Genomic DNA, 21,176 nt, shown 5'->3' with positions numbered 1-21,176 from the left:
TGATTAGATCCAACAGGATTTTTTTTTATTGTGTCTTTAGGATTTCTTATATACAAAATCATGTCATTTACAAGTACAATTTTTTTATTCATTTCCAATTCTGATACTTCTAATCTCTTTTTCTTTCCTGATTTTTCCAGCTAGTAGTTCTAGTACCATATTGAGTAGACTGAGCACTCTTATCTTATTCTTGATCTTTTTTTCAAAGATTTCATTTATTTATTTGAGGGGGAAGAGAAGGAGAACACAAGCAGAGGGGAGGGCCAGAGGGGGAGAGAGAAGCAGACTCCCTGCTGAGCAGGAAGCCCAATGCAGGACTCCATTCCAGGACCCCAAGATCATGACTTGGGCTGAAGACAGACATTTAACTGACTAAACCACCCAGGTACCCTTTTTCCTGATCTTAAAGGAAAACCTTGCAACCTTTCATCATTAAGTGTGATGTTAGTTTTGGCTTAGTTACACATAACCTTCATCCTGTTGAGATATGTTACTTCTATGACTAATTTGTTGACAGTTTTTACCATTAATGGGTATTGAACTTTATCAAATGCTTTTCTTGCATATATTGAAATGATATGATTCTTCTTTTTCTAAATTTGATTAATGTAATATGTCACATTGATTGATTTGTACCTATTGAACCATCCTTGCATCTCCAGGATAAATCCCACTTGATCATAGTGAGGAATCCTTTTCATGTGTTGATGAATTCAGTTTGCTAGTATTTTGTTGAGAATTTTTGCATCTTTAATCATCAGTGATTTTTTTTCTGTAGTTTTTTATTAGTGTCATTTTTAAGATTTAGTATCAGGATAATATTTGCCTCCTAAAATAGTTTGGGAGTATTCTCTACTCTGATTTTTTGTTAGAGTTTGAGGATTTATGTTAATTTTTCTTGAAATATTTGGCAAAATTCACCACTGCAGCACTGAAGCCATCTGGCCGTGGGGTTTTCTTTTTTTCTTTGGGAGATTTTTCTTTGGGAGTTTTCTTTTTTCTTTTTCTTTTTTTGTTGGGAGGTTATTTTATTACTGATTCAATCTCCATACTAATAATTGGTCTATTCAAATTTTCCATTTCTTCTAAGTTTGGTATTGGTAAGTTTTACGTTTCTAAGAATTTTTCCACTTCTATGTTTCCAGTGTGTTGTGGTATATTTGTTCATAGTGGTATCTTATGATTTTTTGAAATTCTGTGTTGTCAGTTGTAATGCCTCCTTTTAAATTTATAATTTTGTTTATTTGGGGGTTTTGATTTTTTTCCTTGGTTAATCTAGCTAAAGATTTGTCAACTTCGTCTTTTCAAAGAACTAACTCTTAGTTTGGTTAATTTTTCTATTGTTTTTCTTTTTTTATTCCATTTATTTGTGTTTTATTGTTTATTATTTCCTACTTTTTTTAAATTTGGGGCTCAATTTGTTCCCTTCTAGAGTTCTGTTGTTTATCTGGGATCTTTATAGTTCTTAATGTAGTCAATAATTGCAATGGCTTTCTTCTTAGAACCGCATTTGTTACATCCCATTAGTTCTGATATGTTTTCAATTTGATTTCAAAACTTTTTTTATTTTGTCTTTAATTTCTTCTTTGATCCATTGTTTATTCAGGAGAGTGTGGCTTAATTTCTATGTGTTCATGTTCTGTGTTCATAAATTTTCTAATTTTCATCTTCTTGATTTCTAGTTTCATGTCATTGTGGTCAGAAAAGGCACTTGATATGATTTTAAAATTTTTGAATATGTCAAGACTTGTTGTGGCCTAACATAGGGCCTGTCCTAGAAAATTTTCCATGTGTGCTCAGAAAGAATTGTATTTTGCTGTTGTGGAATGCTCTGTACATTTATGTCCATTATCTGTACTGTTATGTCCATTTGGTCTATAGTGTTCAAATCTGTTTTTTTTTTTCTTATTGATTCCCTGTCTACATGATCTATCCATTGTTGAAAGTGGGGTATTAAATTCCTCTACAATTATTCACCTCTACAATATATTCACCTTCTGATCAGGTGAAACTGGAAGATCTCCATAGCAAATGGAGCTGTGACACCATTCCTTCCAGGACATGGCAAACCAGGCTCTAACACTGGCAAATCTACTCATGTGAGGATCTGAATCAGGCAGATCTTTGCACTGCTAAGTTTCGTGGTCAGAGTGGCATCTGTGACTTGCTTTTGCAGATGAAAAAAATCTCTGGTTGGGAGTACAATTTGGGCACTACAGGTATGAACTCAGTCCACTAAGATTCCAGGGTTGGTTGTTGCAACACCCTCTCCCTTTTCCATCACAGTCAAACTCCTAGTGGTTGAGCCCCTAGAGTTCTCTAATCTGTGCAATGCGAGATCAGAGTAGAGGCTCTCACAATGTAGCGCCAATGCTGGATGTTGCTGGTTATCACCCCCCTGGATTCTCTTTTTCTATTAGAGGAGCCAAAGGCTTAGGGGGGACTTCTCTACATTGAACTGACCTGGTGCACTGACCTGGTGGAGGAGCAATGCAGTCAATGTTAGCCACATCTCTTCTAATGCAGTCTGTCTTAGTCTCTGTGGTATGTGTATAGGGAGAGGTACTTCAGCCTCACCTCTATGTTCTAGGATTCCCTCAATGATGTATTTATTCTTCAATAGTTGTTAGTTATTCTTCTTGTGAAGGGGAGCGAAGTCAGAAACAACCTATCACCAACCTATGTCATCTTGGTGACATCACTTAATAATAATATTCTTGGTAGAAATGTTGGTGTTGTGATTTTAAGTCTAAATGTGCATGAGGGATAAAGAAAATTAATACTTATGGTAATGTGGTTGATAAGTGGGAATATCAATAAGAGAAAAAGAGGATAAAAAATATAACAAAACTTAAAAGCTAAATAGAAAGATCATAGTCCTAAGCCTGAAATATCATTTAAACATAAAGTATTTTATCTTTTAAAAAATGTATGTATTTTCTTACTCTATCTTCTAGAAGTGCCTATTAAAAAAATGGTCAACCCAGTAGCAATGAGCTCTCCTAGAACCTAAATTTTAGTCTGTAACTACAATTATTGTAGTCTATAACTTCCCTATAAATCCTTGGTGTGAGGACTACTTTTATTTTCTCAATTTGGATTGGCTGCAATATGCAGGTATTTAATCAAGCACTAATCTAAGTGTTGATGTCAGGTATTTTATAAGTGATTAACATATGCAATCAGTTGACTTTAAGGAAAGGTGATTGTCCTCTGCTCAATTTGGGTAGGCCTCATCAAACTAGTTGGTAACACCTTAGAAGTAAAACATAGGTCTCCCTGAGGAAGAATTCTAACTATGGACTACAGAATTAGCCTCTCCCAAGATGTTTCCAGCCTGCATCCTGCCTTCTGGATTTTAGACTTTCTTAGCAAGCTCCCACAATACTATAAGCTGCTTTCTTACAATAAGTTTCTTATATATATGTATGTGTATATATGGTATAACATAAATACATAGCATATATTATATAATTATATATCACATATATTAATTTTATATTATGTTATATATTAAAATATATATCTTTATATGTGTTTGTGTATTTATATATAATGCTTTAATATATTAAAATTAATTTCATTTTTTAATTTTAATTTTACCTTTTAAAAATTTACTTTAATGTGGCTAATAGAAAAATCTAAAACCACATGCATGACTTGTATTTGTGGCTTACATTTTATTTTTAACAGGCAATATTGATTTTTAGACTTCCCATCCATCTTACTTTTTTTTTTCCGGTAAGTTATTTTCTGGGGAAATTAGATTGTTTATCTTCTATTTTACTTACTAGTAAGGATTCATACAGCCTAGATTTTACCGATTGTATCTCTAAGTTTCATATGTTTTCCTATATATCTTCACTGGTAGTCAGAACTTGAGACCCAATCAGATCTGGGCTTGATTTTATTTGGGCATGAATACTTCAGGATTGTAAATCCATCAGATGTTCCATAATGTTGTGTTATATTTATCTTCATAATGCTAGTAACCTCTGCTAATGATTGCTTAGATACTTAATTTTATTAACTCTTTCAAAATATTGATAATATAATTTATCATCTCTACTCTATTTATTTTGAATACTTTAAAAATTGAACAATATTTACCCATCAATTATGTGGAGAAAAAAACTGGACTTTTTCTATTTTGTGAAAATCACACTCCAGTGGTATCTTTTGACTGAACTGAGCTAATTTTCATAATGGAAAAAAAAAAAGGAGGGGGGTACTCTATCAATAAAACTGCTACCTTACACATCACAAAAATATTAAGGGAAGATTTCAAATGCCACTGACAGAGAATTCCTGGCAAGATTACAGGACACAAGAAATATATCCACTGAATCTCTACAATTTGAGTTAGACCTATCAAGACCACTGGTAGATTCAGTTCAGTAGCATGCAGATACGGCAGAGGGAAGAGTAGTCCTGAGAGATAATCCCATTCATATCCCATTAAAGCAATGAAGAAGGCTCTTGAGGAGCAACTAGCATTTCAAGAGCTCCAATCTGGGGTCTGAGGTAAGCTCATGATTAAACCAACCCAGCTAGAAGTAATTATCTACACATTACCTCAGGCATCCTCTGAGGAGGAATTGCTTATGAGAGGGTATGGTGTCATTCAATCTGAAATCAGTAATTATAACAATTCATTAGAAAGGTAGAAATATACTCTCTGCTTGATAGATTAAAAAAGAAGAAAAAAAAAGAGCTTGAAAATTCACCACTGACTCCAAAAATATTCCAAGTCTTATTTAATACTCCAACATTATTGACTTTCTTTTTAGAAGATTTCCAACCTTCAAAAATACTCTCACTCTAAAAATCTGTGTTATTTGGATACATGAAAGGTTTTATCTGTTAGTATAGAAACACTTGTATGAACAAACATATATTAGGTGTTTGTCACAGAAGAAGAGGGAGGAACATGATGAGGACTTTTTATTAGTTAAATATTATGAAATGTCCGTGAAATAAGAATGGAAAAATAACAGAAAAAGCCTCAAGGATTTGTAGTTCAGATAATAATAATGATACAGTGTGATAAATACAATACCAGAGGGAGGGAACCTACCTCAGTAGGAGTCATGCCTGGGAAGATCATGCCAGAAGTACTGACAGTTGGGTCAAACATTAAAAGATGAGTAAGAATTAGTCCAAAAACATAGAGAATTATTGATGAGAAGGGGCATGCATGAAACATTCTTGCCTGTGAAATAAAAGACATAATAGCATGGACTCAAAGCTGACTTTGCCTTATGTTCTTCTTTTTATTTATTTATTTTTATTATTTTTTAAAGATTTTATTTATTTGACACAGAGAGAGAGAGAGATCACAAGTAGGTAGAGGTAGGCAGAGAGAGAGAGAAAGAAGCAGGCTCCCTGCTGAGCAGAGAGCCCAATGAGAGGCTAGATCCCAGGATTCCAGGATCATGACCTGAGCCAAAGACAGAGGCTTTAATCCACTGAGCCAACCAGCACCCCTATTTTCTTTTTCTTTTTAGCAGAAGTTTCCTGTTATATCCATACACATGACATACATGGTAGAAGTATGTGAAAATTAAGTTGGCAAAGGTCATATTATTAAAGAATTTAGGCATCAAGTTTATAAAGACAAGTGGAAGAATATCAAAATAAAATGAAATCTTATTTACTACTAGACTAAGTGGTGAATTTAGTATACCCTCACTTCATTCTCTACACACAACGCTTCTTTACATACACCATAGTCAACTCTCAATGACCACGAAGACCCAGTATTACATAGCTAGGTAACACAGAGGCTTGTTTCAATTTTGGTGGCCTGATTGTACTCCAGAATTCTATTGTATGTGATCTTGTCTTTCCACTTGATGTTAATTATAGCCTATAGCCCATGCAAATAAAACGGAGATGAAACATGTGATGTCAATTACAGGGCCAAATCTCACAATTTGAAACTGTCAATGCTACCACTTTTCTATCAAATAGGAACTTTGCCTCTATCTGAATTTTTAAACCTACCTTTAAAAATGCTAATCACAAAAGAGTATTGTAGTTTAGCCTATTTAACAGCCACCCTAGAGTTCATCTTCACTGAGTAAAGACAGCAAACAGGAAGGATGGAAGGACAGAGGGAAGAAAGGAAGGAAGAAAAGAAGGGAGGGAGGGAGAAAGGGACTAACCAGAATCATGTCATCATATCAAGTGTTATTTTTTTTATTCCCAGAGAAATTGCTGTTCATTGATTTCTTAGATAAGATTCTACATATCAAAGCAACAGATAAACTGCAAAAAGATCCTAAACATTTTACCAACTATTCTGCCGTCTCTCAATGCACATAGATTGACCTCCAACTTAAATATTGGGAAAATATATATTATAGTCAAGTGATGATATTCTGTGCAGACTGCCTCTGAAGGCAAATAAATAAGAATGCTCAAAACTAAAATACAGAACAACTGATGATTAATAATATTACAATTTGCCATAATAAAAGGATATTCTACAGAAAAAAAACTTATTTCCAGCATGTGTGTATCACTATGTCCCTGTGCATTTTATATGTATATACATTTGCATGTGTATTTGTGAATGTATTTCTTTGGTGAGCAATGCATCAGAAAACCACCTTGAAAATTTCTAAAGCCGGTAGAGTTCTTGGATTCACTTGTGTGATTCCCTTAAAGAAACAAAACAAAACAAAAACAAGTAAATCATTCCAGAATCAGAAAGTATAGCCTCCTTGAGCAAGCTAAATTGACAAAGTCACTGACAATACTATCTATCATTCAGAAAAGATATAGGAAAGATGCAGTCTGTCATATTTAACAACCACACTGGAGATCGGTGCTCTTCTACACTGAGCAAAACACAGTGAAGAGAGGGGGAAAAGAAAGGGTAATTCAACACATGGTTTTTAGAAGAGTACCTAGTGTATGTCTCCCAGAGAGAAGCACACTCATTGATGTTATTGCTATGAGGTTGCAAACAAAGATATGAATGCAAATACAGATTTTATGTGGATGCTCACAAACCTTACAAGTAGTTTTGAAAGGAACTAAAATAACTGAATTGGAAAAAAAAAAAAAAAGTGAGGTTAGTAATCTAGAGTGACTGAGCCCAGACTATCAATGAGGTAAAAGAATGACCTTCACTTATTACCCCAACAACAAAATACACAGAAGACTTTGTCCTAGCAGTGGACCAGCATCTTCTACCAAATGTTCAACAACCACACTACACAGCGTTTGTATAGGGTTATCACAGATCACAGATTTCCCAGATTTTGGTTCTCATTTACAGATGTTGTTCCCAAGAACTAACATGAGCTAACCCTTTAGCTGACAAAGCATATCGTGATTTGGATGATAAATTGCATGATCCCTCTACATTTAAAATAAAAGGCAGAAGTGAATGGATCTGATGCTAGATTTTTCTCAGGCTGGATCTAGAAACTTGATTTCTCTACCCATCCGGGTTTCTTGAAATATTCAGGGTTGAATAGATATTATAATTATTTAGGTGGGACAGCAAGAACTTAGGCAATATACTAATCTTTAGTCTAAGAGTCTCACTGTATTACAATTCTTTCTCACTGGGTCTAATAAGTGTCTCTCTTATCTAACATTCATGGAGATAAAACCTAGGACTTAGTTCTTTTATTAGATTGTCACATGCTTCCATGGAAGCCTATAGACTCCATTCCTCTATAATTACCATTCAGCTTCCACACAATATGGATTATATGTAGAAATTCATCCCTAGTTCTTAATATGTTTTCCATACTTTCCTAAAATTTTCCTAAATCTTGCAGCCAAAGTGAGGGAAAAGTACATACCATGTGAACCAACTACTTCTTTCGTGTTGGACAGAACAGGACAGAAAGCTTGTTTGAGAATCAGGAGTGTCTAACTCTGGTTTTCTTATTACCTTGAAAATCACTAAATAATGTAGGGCTATGTATTTCTGATTTTTGCAATGATGAAGTTATAATACATATCTTTGAAGATTCCATTCAAAAATGATGTAACTCTAGGACTATAATGTAACAGAACTACACCAGCCAAATCTAATTCTCAACTTCTTTTTCATGAAGTCGACATAAACAATTCCTTGGGAAAGGTTTCCCTATAAAGCAGATTTAAATGAAACCAAACCCCAACATTTGCCAGCTGGATGACATTGGGCATATCTAATGCTGGCCATTAAAAAATCTCCCAGCCTCAGATCCTGCATCTTCAAAATGAGAGAGATGGAAAGATGACATAGTTTTCTAAAATGAAGAATCTATTCCTTAGCAGAGAATTTGTTTCTTAGAAAAACAAGAATTTTGTCTTTTTCCCTATCCTCTGTGAACACTTCTCTCCTTTCATGTTCTTCTGTCAGGATAAAAGCTTTTGCCCTAAGTATGATAGGTTAGGGCTTTTAAGAAAGTATAGACAAGAGAAGTCAATTATGGGTTTAAGCTCTGATAATAACTCCAAGTTTTTACAGACAACTGGGCGATTTCTCTTCTTTTCCACTCCACTTGCTCTGTTTGGATGCAGCCGGCAAGAGAAAATTCACTTTTCAGCCAGTTGCACTTACGAAAAGAGTCTAGGAAAAATCCCACATGCTCTGAGCCAGCTGCAGAGAGACCTGAATAGTTCCTTAATGACTGTGGCCGGGAATGCAGGAGTGTGCCCACCGATCTGACTTCAGATGAGCGTGGTACTCTTGTGAGACTATGAAAATAGCAGGTCAGACACTACACCTGAACCATTCAGCTCTTGGCCTAGGGGCTATCCTGTGTTTCTCCTCCTGTCAGAAAGGGAACTGCCAAGGCCAGCCAATCCTGGAAACTTCCTAAGGTTCTCCTACGATGAGAATTGGTCCAGCACACATTGTGGAGGTCAGCCAATGCCATAAATTTGCTCTGACAGAAAAGCAGCATTTTTTCCAACCCACTGCAAAGTTAAACTGTCAATTAATACATGCGCCAGCTTAAAAATAAAGTATCATCTAACCATAAAACAGCCTATAAATGAATATTGTTCTTTCTTTGCAGTGAGGTGATTAGAAATAATTATTTCACACATATGCTATGTTTTATAGCCTATTAAATAAAACTTACATGTCATGTTCAACTTTATGTTTCTTCCTCTCCTAATTTATATTTTCCTAAATATATAAGCACAGTTTTATTGTTCGCAGGTGAAACAGTCTCCTAAAGAATGTCTTAGGGTTCTATACCTGTGTGCATGGTGTTTCTTTCCTTCATAGCAATGAACTGGATTGTTGCCACTTCGTTAGCCAGCTCTCAATCAAGCAAGGCGAACACATGAATTGAGAGATTGCTGCATATGGCACAGGACTGAGTAACTCTGCAGGGAATACTTTCTGCCAGTTTTGGGTTCTAAATCTGTTTTATCTTTACATTAGTGTCCTCAACAGAGAAGAGAATTCCAGCTTCATTCAAAACAGTAAGCCTTGTTTTCCTGTTGGAATCAGGCTGTATTCCTGAAACTGTGTGCCCAGAGCAGTAAACCAATGGCTATGGAATGAAGCATCATCTGAAAGGCCTAACACAACAATGGTTAACTCAGTATTAGGAAACGGTGTGGCTTTACATTTGAAAGTCTGGCATGTAACTTATGATTTTGTCAATACACATGATAAAGGCCACAGAAAAAGGGCTATGATGAATCTGCTGTCAACCTAACTGTGGACAGTTGTGTGTTTTGTTCTGTTGATTTGCTGTATATTCATTATAATAAGATTGCCTAGATTCAAAAGCAAGTATGAAGTCCAATTCCTAAATAAAATAGATGCACCCGGCAGGAAAATCATGTGAGAAGGGCTTGAATGCAAAGGTTATCAGTTGATCACAGCAAGCAAGAGCAGTGTTTGTATTAAAGAGGCCGTTTAGTTCTTTATTGACTTGTCCTTTTAAAAAACATTTATTGTGCATCTTTCTGGGCAGTACAGTATTCTACATGCTAAAGAAATCACAGGTGAGTATTATAAATGTTTTGTGCCATGAGAATAAAATCTACTGGGATGGGTAAATATCTAAATATAATAGAAGGAACTACAAGTTACTCTTACTCCATAAATACATTATAAGGACATGTTAAGGTCAATACAATTCTATGTCATCCTTCATGCTTTCCTTGCCTTAGGTTGTCCCCGAAATAAGGATTTGAGTGCAAGTAGTTTATTTGAAAATTAATCTTAGAAAGCACTGGTAGAAAAAAAAGTCATAAGAATGAAAAAACATATATACAGTTCTGTATTTTAAAAAATCTGCATATTAAGTGGACCTGTGCAAACCCTTTTTGTCCAAGGGTCAGCTGTGCAGCCAATTCTATTGTAATAACTCTGTACAATGACAGATGGTAGCTATAATTATGAGTGTTTCATAATGTATATAAATTTCAGATCACTATGTTGGACACTGAAAACTAATATGACATTGTATGTCAACTCTACTTCAATTAAAAATAAGTAAGTAAATAAATTTAAAAAAAAGAAAAAGAAAAAAAGCTCTGGTAGGAGAATGAAGAATTGAGACAGGAAAGGGAAGGACGCCAATTCTGGCTTCATTAAATGAACAGGTTATTTCCATGGCAACCTGGCACATGACCACTGGAGATGCAGGAAGACTGTCTAGGACACACTTCTGAATTATCCTGCTAAAGGGATAAGGAGGACCAGTTCTTGGTCTACTAATTCCTCCCTTAACATTGGCTGTGGACTACTACTGGCTGCACTAACTCCTCAATAATTCCAGTTTACCCTGAGCATGGATCAAGCACATTCTTGCAGCCACATCTCAGATAGATATTCACATCCAGACTATAGTTTCTAGGAAGAAGCTGTAAATATATCTGACAATGGTGAGTGCCAAGAGGATGACTATGACTACTCACTCCCTTTGTTGTGGCTCATCTATAGCTGTAAACACACTGCAAGCACTCTAGGAATACCAATTTATGTGAGAAATAGTATACATTCTGAGCTCTATTCCATTTCCCACTCTGCACTATGTTAATGGAATTTTTTCTTTTTAATCCCTACCTATTTATTTATCAGTTGTTATTATAGAAGAGAAATATGGTAATGGCTTCCTAACTGATTTACTTGCCTCTGATCTGCACCTACTCTAATCCATTCTATACATTGTTACCAGACTAGCTGTCATGTTTGCCTTTATGAAGGCATCCTAAAATGTCTTAGTCTAATGTACATAAAGGCTGCATTTTGTATTCTGTAGAACTTTTACCTTATTATTTTGTTTAATCTCCACAATTGTGTAGATATTACTAACTTACTTTTGAGAAAATACTAAAGAGTTTGTGATTTTTTCCACAAGGAATTAAAGTGAATTCCTTTTATCTTACACTAAGGAGTTGGAACTTGAACCCAAGTGTGTTGTTATTTTCTAGGTACACTCCATTTAACCATTTTCAGTGTTTTTCTGTCATACTATGTCCCCAACAAGACCAACCCAGACTCCTTTGCTTATCCTTGGTACTGGAAGGTACCAGCAAGAGATAGAGGTTTCCACAGTTTTGTAAACACAGGATACCACTAGAAACAATACATCACTTCGGTATTAATGTCCTCACATATGATTTAACATTTACTGTGTGTGTGTGTGTGTGAGAGAGAGAGAGAGAGAGAGATACAAAAGACTTTTTTTATATACCCTGTACATAGGAAGTGCTGAATTTATACACACACACACACACACACACAAAATGTATAAAATGAGGTTCTCTATCTCAATATTAGCTTATCTCTGTCTCAGAATATATTTTATTTTATGTTTCAAGACCATATCAACTTGCCAAGGAGATGGGCAAGAACATAACTGTTTTACTGCTGTTATCTGCCAACCATCTCCAGCCTGTCAGAGAATTTGGAAAAGCCAAGAGGTAAGTTGGGAATTAAAGTATTTCTTTGACAAGGGCTCTTCTGTGAGTCCCATCTCCCAAGGGAGATTGGGGTAGAATAGCTGTTTTATGACCTTAATCTTAGTGAAAAGAACTTCAAAGAAATAACTCAGCAAGCTCGATTGTATTCCCAGCAGTCTAGTGACATGCTGGATGAGGGTCAGTCTCACCAGTGAGACTTTTAAAGGGCAAAAGGCTGTAGCCGAAGCTGCCTGCTGGGCAGCTAAATGAAAAGCAGGGTATAATTGAAAATAACGCACTCCTACTGATGGCAGATCAAGGGGGCATATTTCCTGTACTCTACATAAGAGAAATTTGGCCAGAGTTGGTTTAGCTCCTGCAAAGAGGGACAAATGGAGCGGCAAGTGGACCTTCACAGAAAGAGGTTGGGATAGAAATCCCAAATGCTTAAGAAATGAGGGAGGAATCTGGAATGGTCAGCTCGTCGAGATATGCACACATGTCAAAGGAAGTGGAGATGAGAGAGACTCTTAAGGAGAGAATTTCCTGAATAACCCTTAAAAGTATCTCTAAGAGAGCTGCAAATGTTTGCTGCATCCTGAGGAAACTAATGCCAAATGGGTTCCATAGGTAACATATGGAAAACCTACTTTTTTCTTTTCACTTTTTTTTTTTTAAACTATAGTCAACCAAGAAGAGAGAATAGCATTGCTTTGATTTTAAATAAAGTTTAGAGGCTTTAATATTTTTGTTGTTATCATGGAGTAGACAGAATGACTACTAAGCTTATACTTTTTTTTTTTTTTAATAAAAATGGTTTGGAAGACTTTAATTTTCTGAGTAACCAAACAAAATCAGAGATCAAGTTCTAGTGGTCAGTTTGAAGACATTTATGCTCTTATGCCTGTGAACACATGCACATTTGACATCAGTAGATTCCTGAGAAAAATGGTCCTTTGGATAGAGATAAATGTCCTAAATATAGTTGATCTTTAAAGAAGAAAACCAAGCTATCCTGAAAGATTATGATTTCTGACATATGATTGCATATAAACTAGAATGAGATATATTTCAAACTTTTTCTTTTTTAAAATATTTCAAGAATGATAAAATCTTCTTAAAAATTAATAGCATTCAGTTAAATCTATTTACCAGATAAATGCACATTAGTTATTTTACCATTAAACCTGAATTACAGAAAAAACGTATATAAAAAAAAAATGGTGTATCATAATATTGAAGATGAATCCAGTATCAGAATGTTGAAACAAATTCCCTGTTGTTTCATATAGAACAAAATACTCATAATATATACAACCAGATAGATTAGAGATTTAATCATATAATGCCTTCAAACAAAGGTTGAAAACCTCTGATCTTAAATGTCAAAACTTTAAAGATCAAGACACAAGCAAAATAAATGAACAGATAAATGAATTAATCAGTTAATCAATTAATTTAGATTCTGGGTAGGCAGGGAGAGAAAGGACCAAGAGAATATATTGCCTCCAAGGAAAATAATATCACTTATTATTTATACATAAAGAAAGGCTTCTCTAAATAGGACTATACAGAGAAAGTTGAAACCTAGTCAAAATGATGGCAGAACAATAATTAAGTAAGATGGTAGATAAGGGCACAGAGAAAAAAGATCAGTTAAGAAATACTGGTTGGGCTAACATGGTTTAAAGCTGCACTTAAAGGGATACCAGACACTTTCATGTGTTTGTAATATAATTTTCTTCAACTGGAATTTGGAATATCATCAGAAAAAATTAAATACATTATACTCAACATACTCAATCAAGAAGTGTTCTTACCACCGCAAAGATACTGTGTAGCCACCATTCTGGTTTTCCTGCCCTCAGGATCCGATCTATGGATTATAGGCCCCTAGATAGGTTTTGCAGTCGATCTTAAATACGTTACCATCCTTGAATTTATCAGTGCCTGCTTACTATTTCAATTTTGCCTATTTGGGGTATGCAATCTGTAGATATACCTTCCAAACATTCTTTTAAATACAGCCATGATGGTAGCAACAGTACATAGGAGATCTGTGTAAGAGATCATTACGAAACAAATTAGACATATTCAAAAATACAGTAGGAGCAGATGAGATATGAGAATTCATATGATTGTAACTTGTTTTTGTCACTAACAAGGTATTTATCACATGACTGCAGTATCTGTTCTGAAGTGGGATGTTAAAAGAGAGCATACAGTGAGAAACAATTGTCCTTCTGGTAAACTCTTCCCATCATTTTCTAATGGCAAGGAGAATATCATTAAGGGTGAACTATCTGGTTCAGTTTCGAAAAGACTTCAGTTCGGAGGAGAGTGAGTCAAGATAGATCGTTCCATCTGCATTTATCTAGAACTGCTCTAGTAGTCTCCCAGGGCAACTCACACTCTGGGCTCCTTGAAATCATTTTTTCGTATTGCAATCAGACTGATCTTGTGAAAGCACAATGTTAATATGACACCCATGTGCTGAAATTCCTTCTGTGGCTTCTCATTACTCCTAAGAAACTATTTTTTTTTTAAATTTTGTTTTATTTAAGAAAATAAGAGGTTAAATCCCATAACAAGAAGACCTGCCCAGTCTATCTCTTGTCAGTCTCCAACTTGACTTCACACTGTGTTCTGTATGCATTCTGTCCCAGTCATGAGGACTTCTTTCGGTACCCGCCTCATTTTGGTTAATCCTGGAATTCAGTTCTTTCTCTCTTAAACTCCTTTACTTCCTGTTTTGCCTAATTTATGACTATTAATATGACTCCTTAATATTTGTTTGTCTTTGCCACAAGAATGTTTTCTTGGATAAGCTCCTCAGTTAAAATCTCCCTATCACGGGACGCCTGGGTGGCTCGGTTGGTTGGACGACTGCCTTCGGCTCAGGGCGTGATCCTGGAGTCCCGGGATCGAGTCCCGCATGGGGCTCCCAGCTCCATGGGGAGTCTGCTTCTCTCTAACCTTCTCCTCGATCATGTTCTCTCTCACTGTGTCGCTCTCAAATAAATAAATAAAATCTTAAAAAAAAAAAATTAAAAAAAAAATCTCCCTATCACACAGTTCCTTAGCAATACACATTTCTTTTTCAGAGCCCTATCACAACTTCAATATTAAACTTTCAGAGGTTTTTACTTAATGTCTATTTCCTGCCCTTCACAAAAGGGTAAGCTCCATGAAATCTGTACCTGCTCAATGTTGTAGTGCTAGTGCTCAACTAGCTAAAGTTAAGAATTCAGAGGAGAGTGATAGTTACTTTAAAATTTAAAAATCTTAGGAGACTACTTATGGTGAGGACAAATCAAAAGATATCAGTGCTGTGTGTGTTTCCTACTCCTAGCTGAGCCTACAAACCTATTTGGGAAGCAAGAATTGTGCACATGAATGATTAGTTAAGTATAAAAGAGTACACAGCACAGATTAATAGCATAGTAGTGATAATAGATAGTTTCAAAAAGATTGCAATTTATTTTAATGTTAAATAAATTTCAACATATTTTAGTGTTATAAATATTTTAAATTTATAAAATACAGCTTATAAATTATATTTTTATTTCAGATCTACTTATTTTGAATTATGTTTAAATAACATACATTAAATATATTTAACATTATTGTTAATGTATTAAGATATGTATTTGTTCACTCTAAAATACTCAATAGACAGAAAACTAAGACACAGGTAGACTAACTTCTCCAAAATCTAAAAGCATTGTGATGTAATACAAGTATATGAACAATAAAACAAAGAGAAGTACTCTGAAGTACCAAAACTAGAAGGTATAATTTCCATGAAAATTAAAAATATAGGAGAATAAGAACATACTTGTCTTGTTTATGATAGTATTTACTACATCTGGCACAGAAGATTTTTTACCTTTCAATAACCTAATTGTGCTTATTTTGAGGATTATGAGGATTTTAAGTGAAAACTATAAGATTTGTATTTTATTTTTTTATTTTTTATTTTTTTTATTTTATTTTTATTTTTAAATTTCTTTTCAGCATAAAAGAATTCATTGTTTTCGTACCACACCCAGTGCTCCATGCAATATGTGCCCTCCTTAATACCCTCCACCTGGCCCCCCCAAGATTTGTATTATAAATACTATATAGGAAAGGTGTGGAAGACATTTTGAAAGAACACAGGATCTGATGTTAGGAAAATCACAGGTTTTTGTGTTTTTTTTTGTTTTGTTTTGTTTTGTTTACATTAGTAGACTTTAATTTTAGATCACTATTAGGTTTCACAGAATTCCCATATATCCACCCCTTCAGTTTCCTCTATTAACATCTTGCATTGATGTGGTACATATTTAGAACTGATTAACCAATATAAATACATTATTATTACCCTCAAGTCCATAGTTTTGATTAGGATTTACTCTGTAGTATATATTCTATAAGTTTTATCAAATGTATAATGTCATTCATTATACAGAATAGTTTCTCTGCTTTTAAAGTACCCCGTGTTTCACCTGTTCTTCCCTTTCCCTCCATCACCCCAAATCTCTGGCTGTAACTGATCCTTTTACTACTTCATTCATTCATTTAATATAATTTATAGAATATCATTCAATGTAGGTAATATTATAGGTGCTAGGGATGCATGCTGAACAAATACACTGGCTCCTAATTTCCATGAACTCTATTCTATCTATGGAAGATGAAGAAAAAAGATAAATGATAAATACAATATTTAAAAGAGTTTAAAAATAAAATACCATTTTAGGATAAAAAGATAATATACTCTTTGGAGATGTATGGCTCGAGATAAGCACCAACTAATAACAAGTATATTCTGCAAAGTTCTTAGGCTACTGCATTTCAGACAGGGCAAACACAAAATACAAAGATTCTTGGTCTGTTTTACAGCCAGAAAAATGTCTTCATGAAAAGACAAAGAAACATTTATCACTCCAGTAGTAACAAGCACTCAGCAGCACAGAGACCACCTCTGTTTCCAAATAAACCATTTGCAATTCCTCATTTTCCTGAACATCTCAGGTCAGGTCTCTTATTTTGAATAATTAACTGTTATCAAGTCTCCTTGAGCTGCTCACACTCTCCCGGATTTATACTCCCACCTCTCTGGCTTCTCCTGAGATCCTTTCTCTTTTTTTCCCCTCCTTTAGCATATACAAAAAATTCTTTTTTGGAATGAAATGTTGGCTCTTCTTTTTGTCTCTACCATCTTTCTGTACATAATCTTATGCAAACCCATGACTTAAATATCATACTACTTACAAAATATTCTTGTTCAATTTTTGTGAATGAAACATACACACAGAAATTTTAACTCAAAAACCTCAGAGTCATCTTCGGGTCTTTGATTCCTCCCTCTGCTTACCTTCCATATCCAACAAATTTCTAAATTCTACATATAATATATTGAAACCTATCTCTAATCAGATCACTATTTTACAGTAGTGTAGCATTATGATTAAAAGCATGCTCTGTGATATCAAGCTTCCTGATGCCTATTCTGTCCTATTATTAATAGCATGATCTGTACGAAGTGATCACTTCCCCAAGCTCTATCTCTTCATCAGTACACTAACTGTAGTAATTCACATATGAGATGTTTAGCATGTACAGAGCTTACACTCTTTACAGGAATTAATTGAAATGGCCCTAAAAGTAAAACACAAAACTATAAACTCCTAGAAAATACATAGGAGAAAACAAAGATGCCTTTGGATATGGCTTTTTTAGATATAACACCAAGATACAGTCCATAAAAAAATGAATTGATAAACTGGGCTTCATTAAATTTAAAGGAGGTAGAAATCCTTAGAGGGGAGATAAGTGGGGATATGGGTAAAATAAAGGGGATTAAAAGGTGAACTTCCAGTCATAGAATAAGTCATGGATAAAAATACAGCATAGGGAATATAGTCGATAATAATATAATAACAGTTTTTGGTAACATATGGTGACTATACTTACCATGGTGAACACTAACGTATAGACTTGTTGAATCAGTATGTTCTATGCCTAAAAAAATGCATTGCATGCCTGAAACTAATATAACATTGTATGTTAGTTATACTTCAATAAAAAAAAATTATAAACTGTTCTGTAAAAGACCCTGTCAAGAGGAAAATATAAGCCACAGAATGGGAGAAAATATTTGCAAAATACATATCTGATTAAGGACCGTCCCTTCAAAATATACAACAAACTCTTAAGATTGAATAATAAGAAAAGGAACTGATTTTAAAATGAGCTAAAGGCCATAAAAGACACCTGAACAAAGAATATATGCAGCCTGCAAATAGCATATGAAAAAATCTTTCATGTCATATATCATCAGGGGAATGCAATTAAAACAACAAGATATCACTGTGCAGCTATTAGAATAGCCAAAATCTGGAACACTGATAACACCACATGCATGAGGATGTGGAAAAAGAGAATGCTAGGAATGTAAGATGGTTTAGCCACTTCGGAAGGCCATTTAGCAGTTTCTTACAAAAGCATGCATACTCTTAGCATGTGATGCGACTCAGTAATTGTTCTCTTTAGCATTCACTCGAAAACTTATATCCACATAAAACCCCGCACACAGATGTTTATAGCAGCTTTATTCATAATTCAAAAAATCTTGGAAGAAACCAGATGTCCTTTAGCAAATGAATGGATAAATAAATTGTGGTACATCCAGAAAATAGAACATTAGTGACTGCTAAAGAAGAATGAGCCATCAAGCCATGAAAAGGCATGGAAGAAACTGAAATTCATATTACTAAGTGGAAGAAGCCAATCTGAAATGGCTAAATACTTTAATATTGCAAAAACAGACATTCCTGAAAAGGCACAACTCTGGAGATGACAAAAAAGATCAGTGGTAGAAGGCCAGATAGATGTCTAGCAATAGAAGGCCAGTTTTAGGGGTAAAAGGCCAGAGAGAGGGATAGGCAGGGCACACAGGATTTGTCTAACAGTGAAAATACTGCATATCATTCAATAACGATGGATAAATGTTATTATACATGCGTTCAACCTCAGAATGCACAACACCAAGAGTGATTTGGAATTTGGGTGATTATAATGTTAATTTAGGTTCTTTCTTGATTTAAAAAAAATGTGCCATTCTGGTGAGTGATATTCATAATGACGAAGGCTATGCACTTGGGGGAGTAGGGGTATTAGAGTAATCTATGTGCCTTCCTAGTTTTGTTGTAAGCCTAGCACTGCTTTATTATTATAAATAATAATAAAGTTACAAAATAAAATTCACAAACTTCAAAGGAAAAAACCACATCTGGGCAGGATGGTGCATTGGAAACTCTTATTAAAGGTTAGCTATTAGGTTACAGAGCGGAGAGAGTGAGGACGCTGCTTCTGGCTCCCGCTCTCACAGCCATTGCAGTACATTGAGCTCCATAGAGACAGCGCCGGGGCAAGTGAGAGCCAGACGGGCACTGGGCGACTCTGTGCCTCACTGAGGAAAATAATTAACCATGGGCAAAGGAGATCCTAAGAAGCCGAGAGGCAAAATGTCATCATATGCATTCTTTGTGCAAACTTGCCGGGAGGAGCACAAGAAGAAGCACCCAGATGCTTCAGTCAACTTCTCAGAGTTTTCTAAGAAGTGCTCAGAAAGGTGGAAGACCATGTCTGCTAAAGAGAAAGGAAAATTTGAAGACATGGCAAAGGCTGACAAGGCCCATTATGAAAGAGAAATGAAAACTTATATTCCCCCTAAAGGGGAAACAAAAAAGAAGTTCAAGGATCCCAATGCACCCAAGAGGCCTCCTTCGGCCTTTTTCTTGTTTTGTTCTGAGTATCGCCCAAAAATCAAAGGAGAACATCCAGGCCTATCCATTGGTGATGTTGCAAAGAAACTGGGAGAAATGTGGAATAACACTGCTGCAGATGACAAGCAGCCTTATGAAAAGAAGGCTGCTAAGCTGAAGGAAAAATATGAAAAGGATATTGCTGCATACCGAGCTAAAGGAAAGCCTGATGCGGCAAAAAAGGGAGTCGTCAAGGCTGAAAAGAGCAAGAAAAAGAAGAAAGAGGAGGAGGATGAGGAAGATGAAGAGGATGAGGAGGAGGAGGAAGATGAAGAAGATGAAGATGAAAAAGAAGATGATGATGATGAATAAGTTGGTTCTAGCGCAGTTTTTTTTTTCTTGTCTATAAAGCATTTAACCCCCTGTACACAACTCACTCCTTTTAAAGAAAAAAATTGAAATGTAAGGCTGTGTAAGATTTGTTTTTAAACTGTACAGTGTCTTTTTTTGTATAGTTAACACACTACCGAATGTGTCTTTAGATAGCCCTGTCCTGGTGGTATTTTCAATAGCCACTAACCTTGCCTGGTACAGTATGGGGGTTGTAAATTGGCATGGAAACTTAAAGCGGGTTCTTGTTGGTGCACAGCACAAATTAGTTATATATGGGGATGGTAGTTTTTCATCTTCAGTTGTCTCTGATGCAGCTTCTACGAAATAATTGTTGTTCTGTTAACTGAATACCACTCTGTAATTGCAAAAAAAAAAAAAAAAGTTGCAGCTGTTTTGTTGACATTCTGAATGCTTCTAAGTAAATACAATTTTTTTTATTAGTATTGTTGTCCTTTTCATAGGTCTGAAATATTTCTTCTTGAGGGGAAGCTAGTCTTTTGCTTTTGCCCATTTTGGATCACATGGATTATTACAGTGTTTATCTTTTCATATAGTTAGCTGATAAAAAAAAGCTTTTGTCTGCACCCTGCATATTCATGATGAGGGTAATAAAAGTTGAATTGAGACAGTTTTCATCCATAACTGAAACTCAAATCTTGATCAATTGATACCAGATCTAACATAGCCCAGTCACGTTTAAAAGTGAAGAGTAACCAGTCTAGTCACAGCATGGGATTAGTAGAATCAAATATTTTGAAAAGTCTGTCCTTGAAGGACTAAGAGAAAAGTATGTTTTAATCTTTACTTGAGGACTCTACATTCTTTAACTCCCATTACCATGTAATGGCAGTTATATTTGCAGTTCCCACATTAAAGAAGACCTGAGAATGTATCCCCAAAAGCGTGAGCTTAAAATACAAGACTGCCATATTAAATTTTTTGTTGACATTAGTCCCAGCAAAGGCTCTGGGAAAAAAAAAAAAAAAAGGGCTGGCTGTAAATGTCTTCCCTATTTATCTGAATATAGATTTCTTAGGAAACTTGACTTTCATTAAAGGTATTTTTAATTAAAAAAAAAAAACAAAAAAAAAGGTTAGCTATTATAACTGTTTTCACAGTCAGTGTTATTATTATCACTCCAAGGCC

The 21,176-nt window shown here is 35.0% G+C and overlaps 1 protein-coding gene across 1 annotated transcript; it reads left to right on the top strand.

Moving 5' to 3' along the window:
- The first annotated feature begins 19,241 nt into the window (after positions 1-19,241).
- On the top strand, positions 19,242-20,009 carry LOC122898740 (high mobility group protein B1-like). The gene has a single exon (XM_044236434.1). It carries the CDS (start codon positions 19,362-19,364, stop codon positions 20,007-20,009), a length of 648 nt encoding a protein of 215 aa, XP_044092369.1. The 5' UTR covers positions 19,242-19,361.
- Positions 20,010-21,176: the final 1,167 nt, after the last annotated feature.

This window comes from Neovison vison, chromosome 2 (genome assembly GCF_020171115.1).
Source record: "Neovison vison isolate M4711 chromosome 2, ASM_NN_V1, whole genome shotgun sequence".
In the NCBI taxonomy this organism is placed as follows: domain Eukaryota; kingdom Metazoa; phylum Chordata; class Mammalia; order Carnivora; family Mustelidae; genus Neogale; species Neogale vison.
The sequence above is the reverse complement of the archived record's forward strand: the minus strand, read 5'-3'. Positions and strand labels throughout refer to the sequence as shown.

Excerpts from the sequence above, each read along its gene's own strand:
- LOC122898740 (XM_044236434.1), top strand. The coding sequence starts at position 19,362 with ATGGGCAAAGGAGATCCTAAGAAGCCGAGAGGCAAAATGTCATCATAT.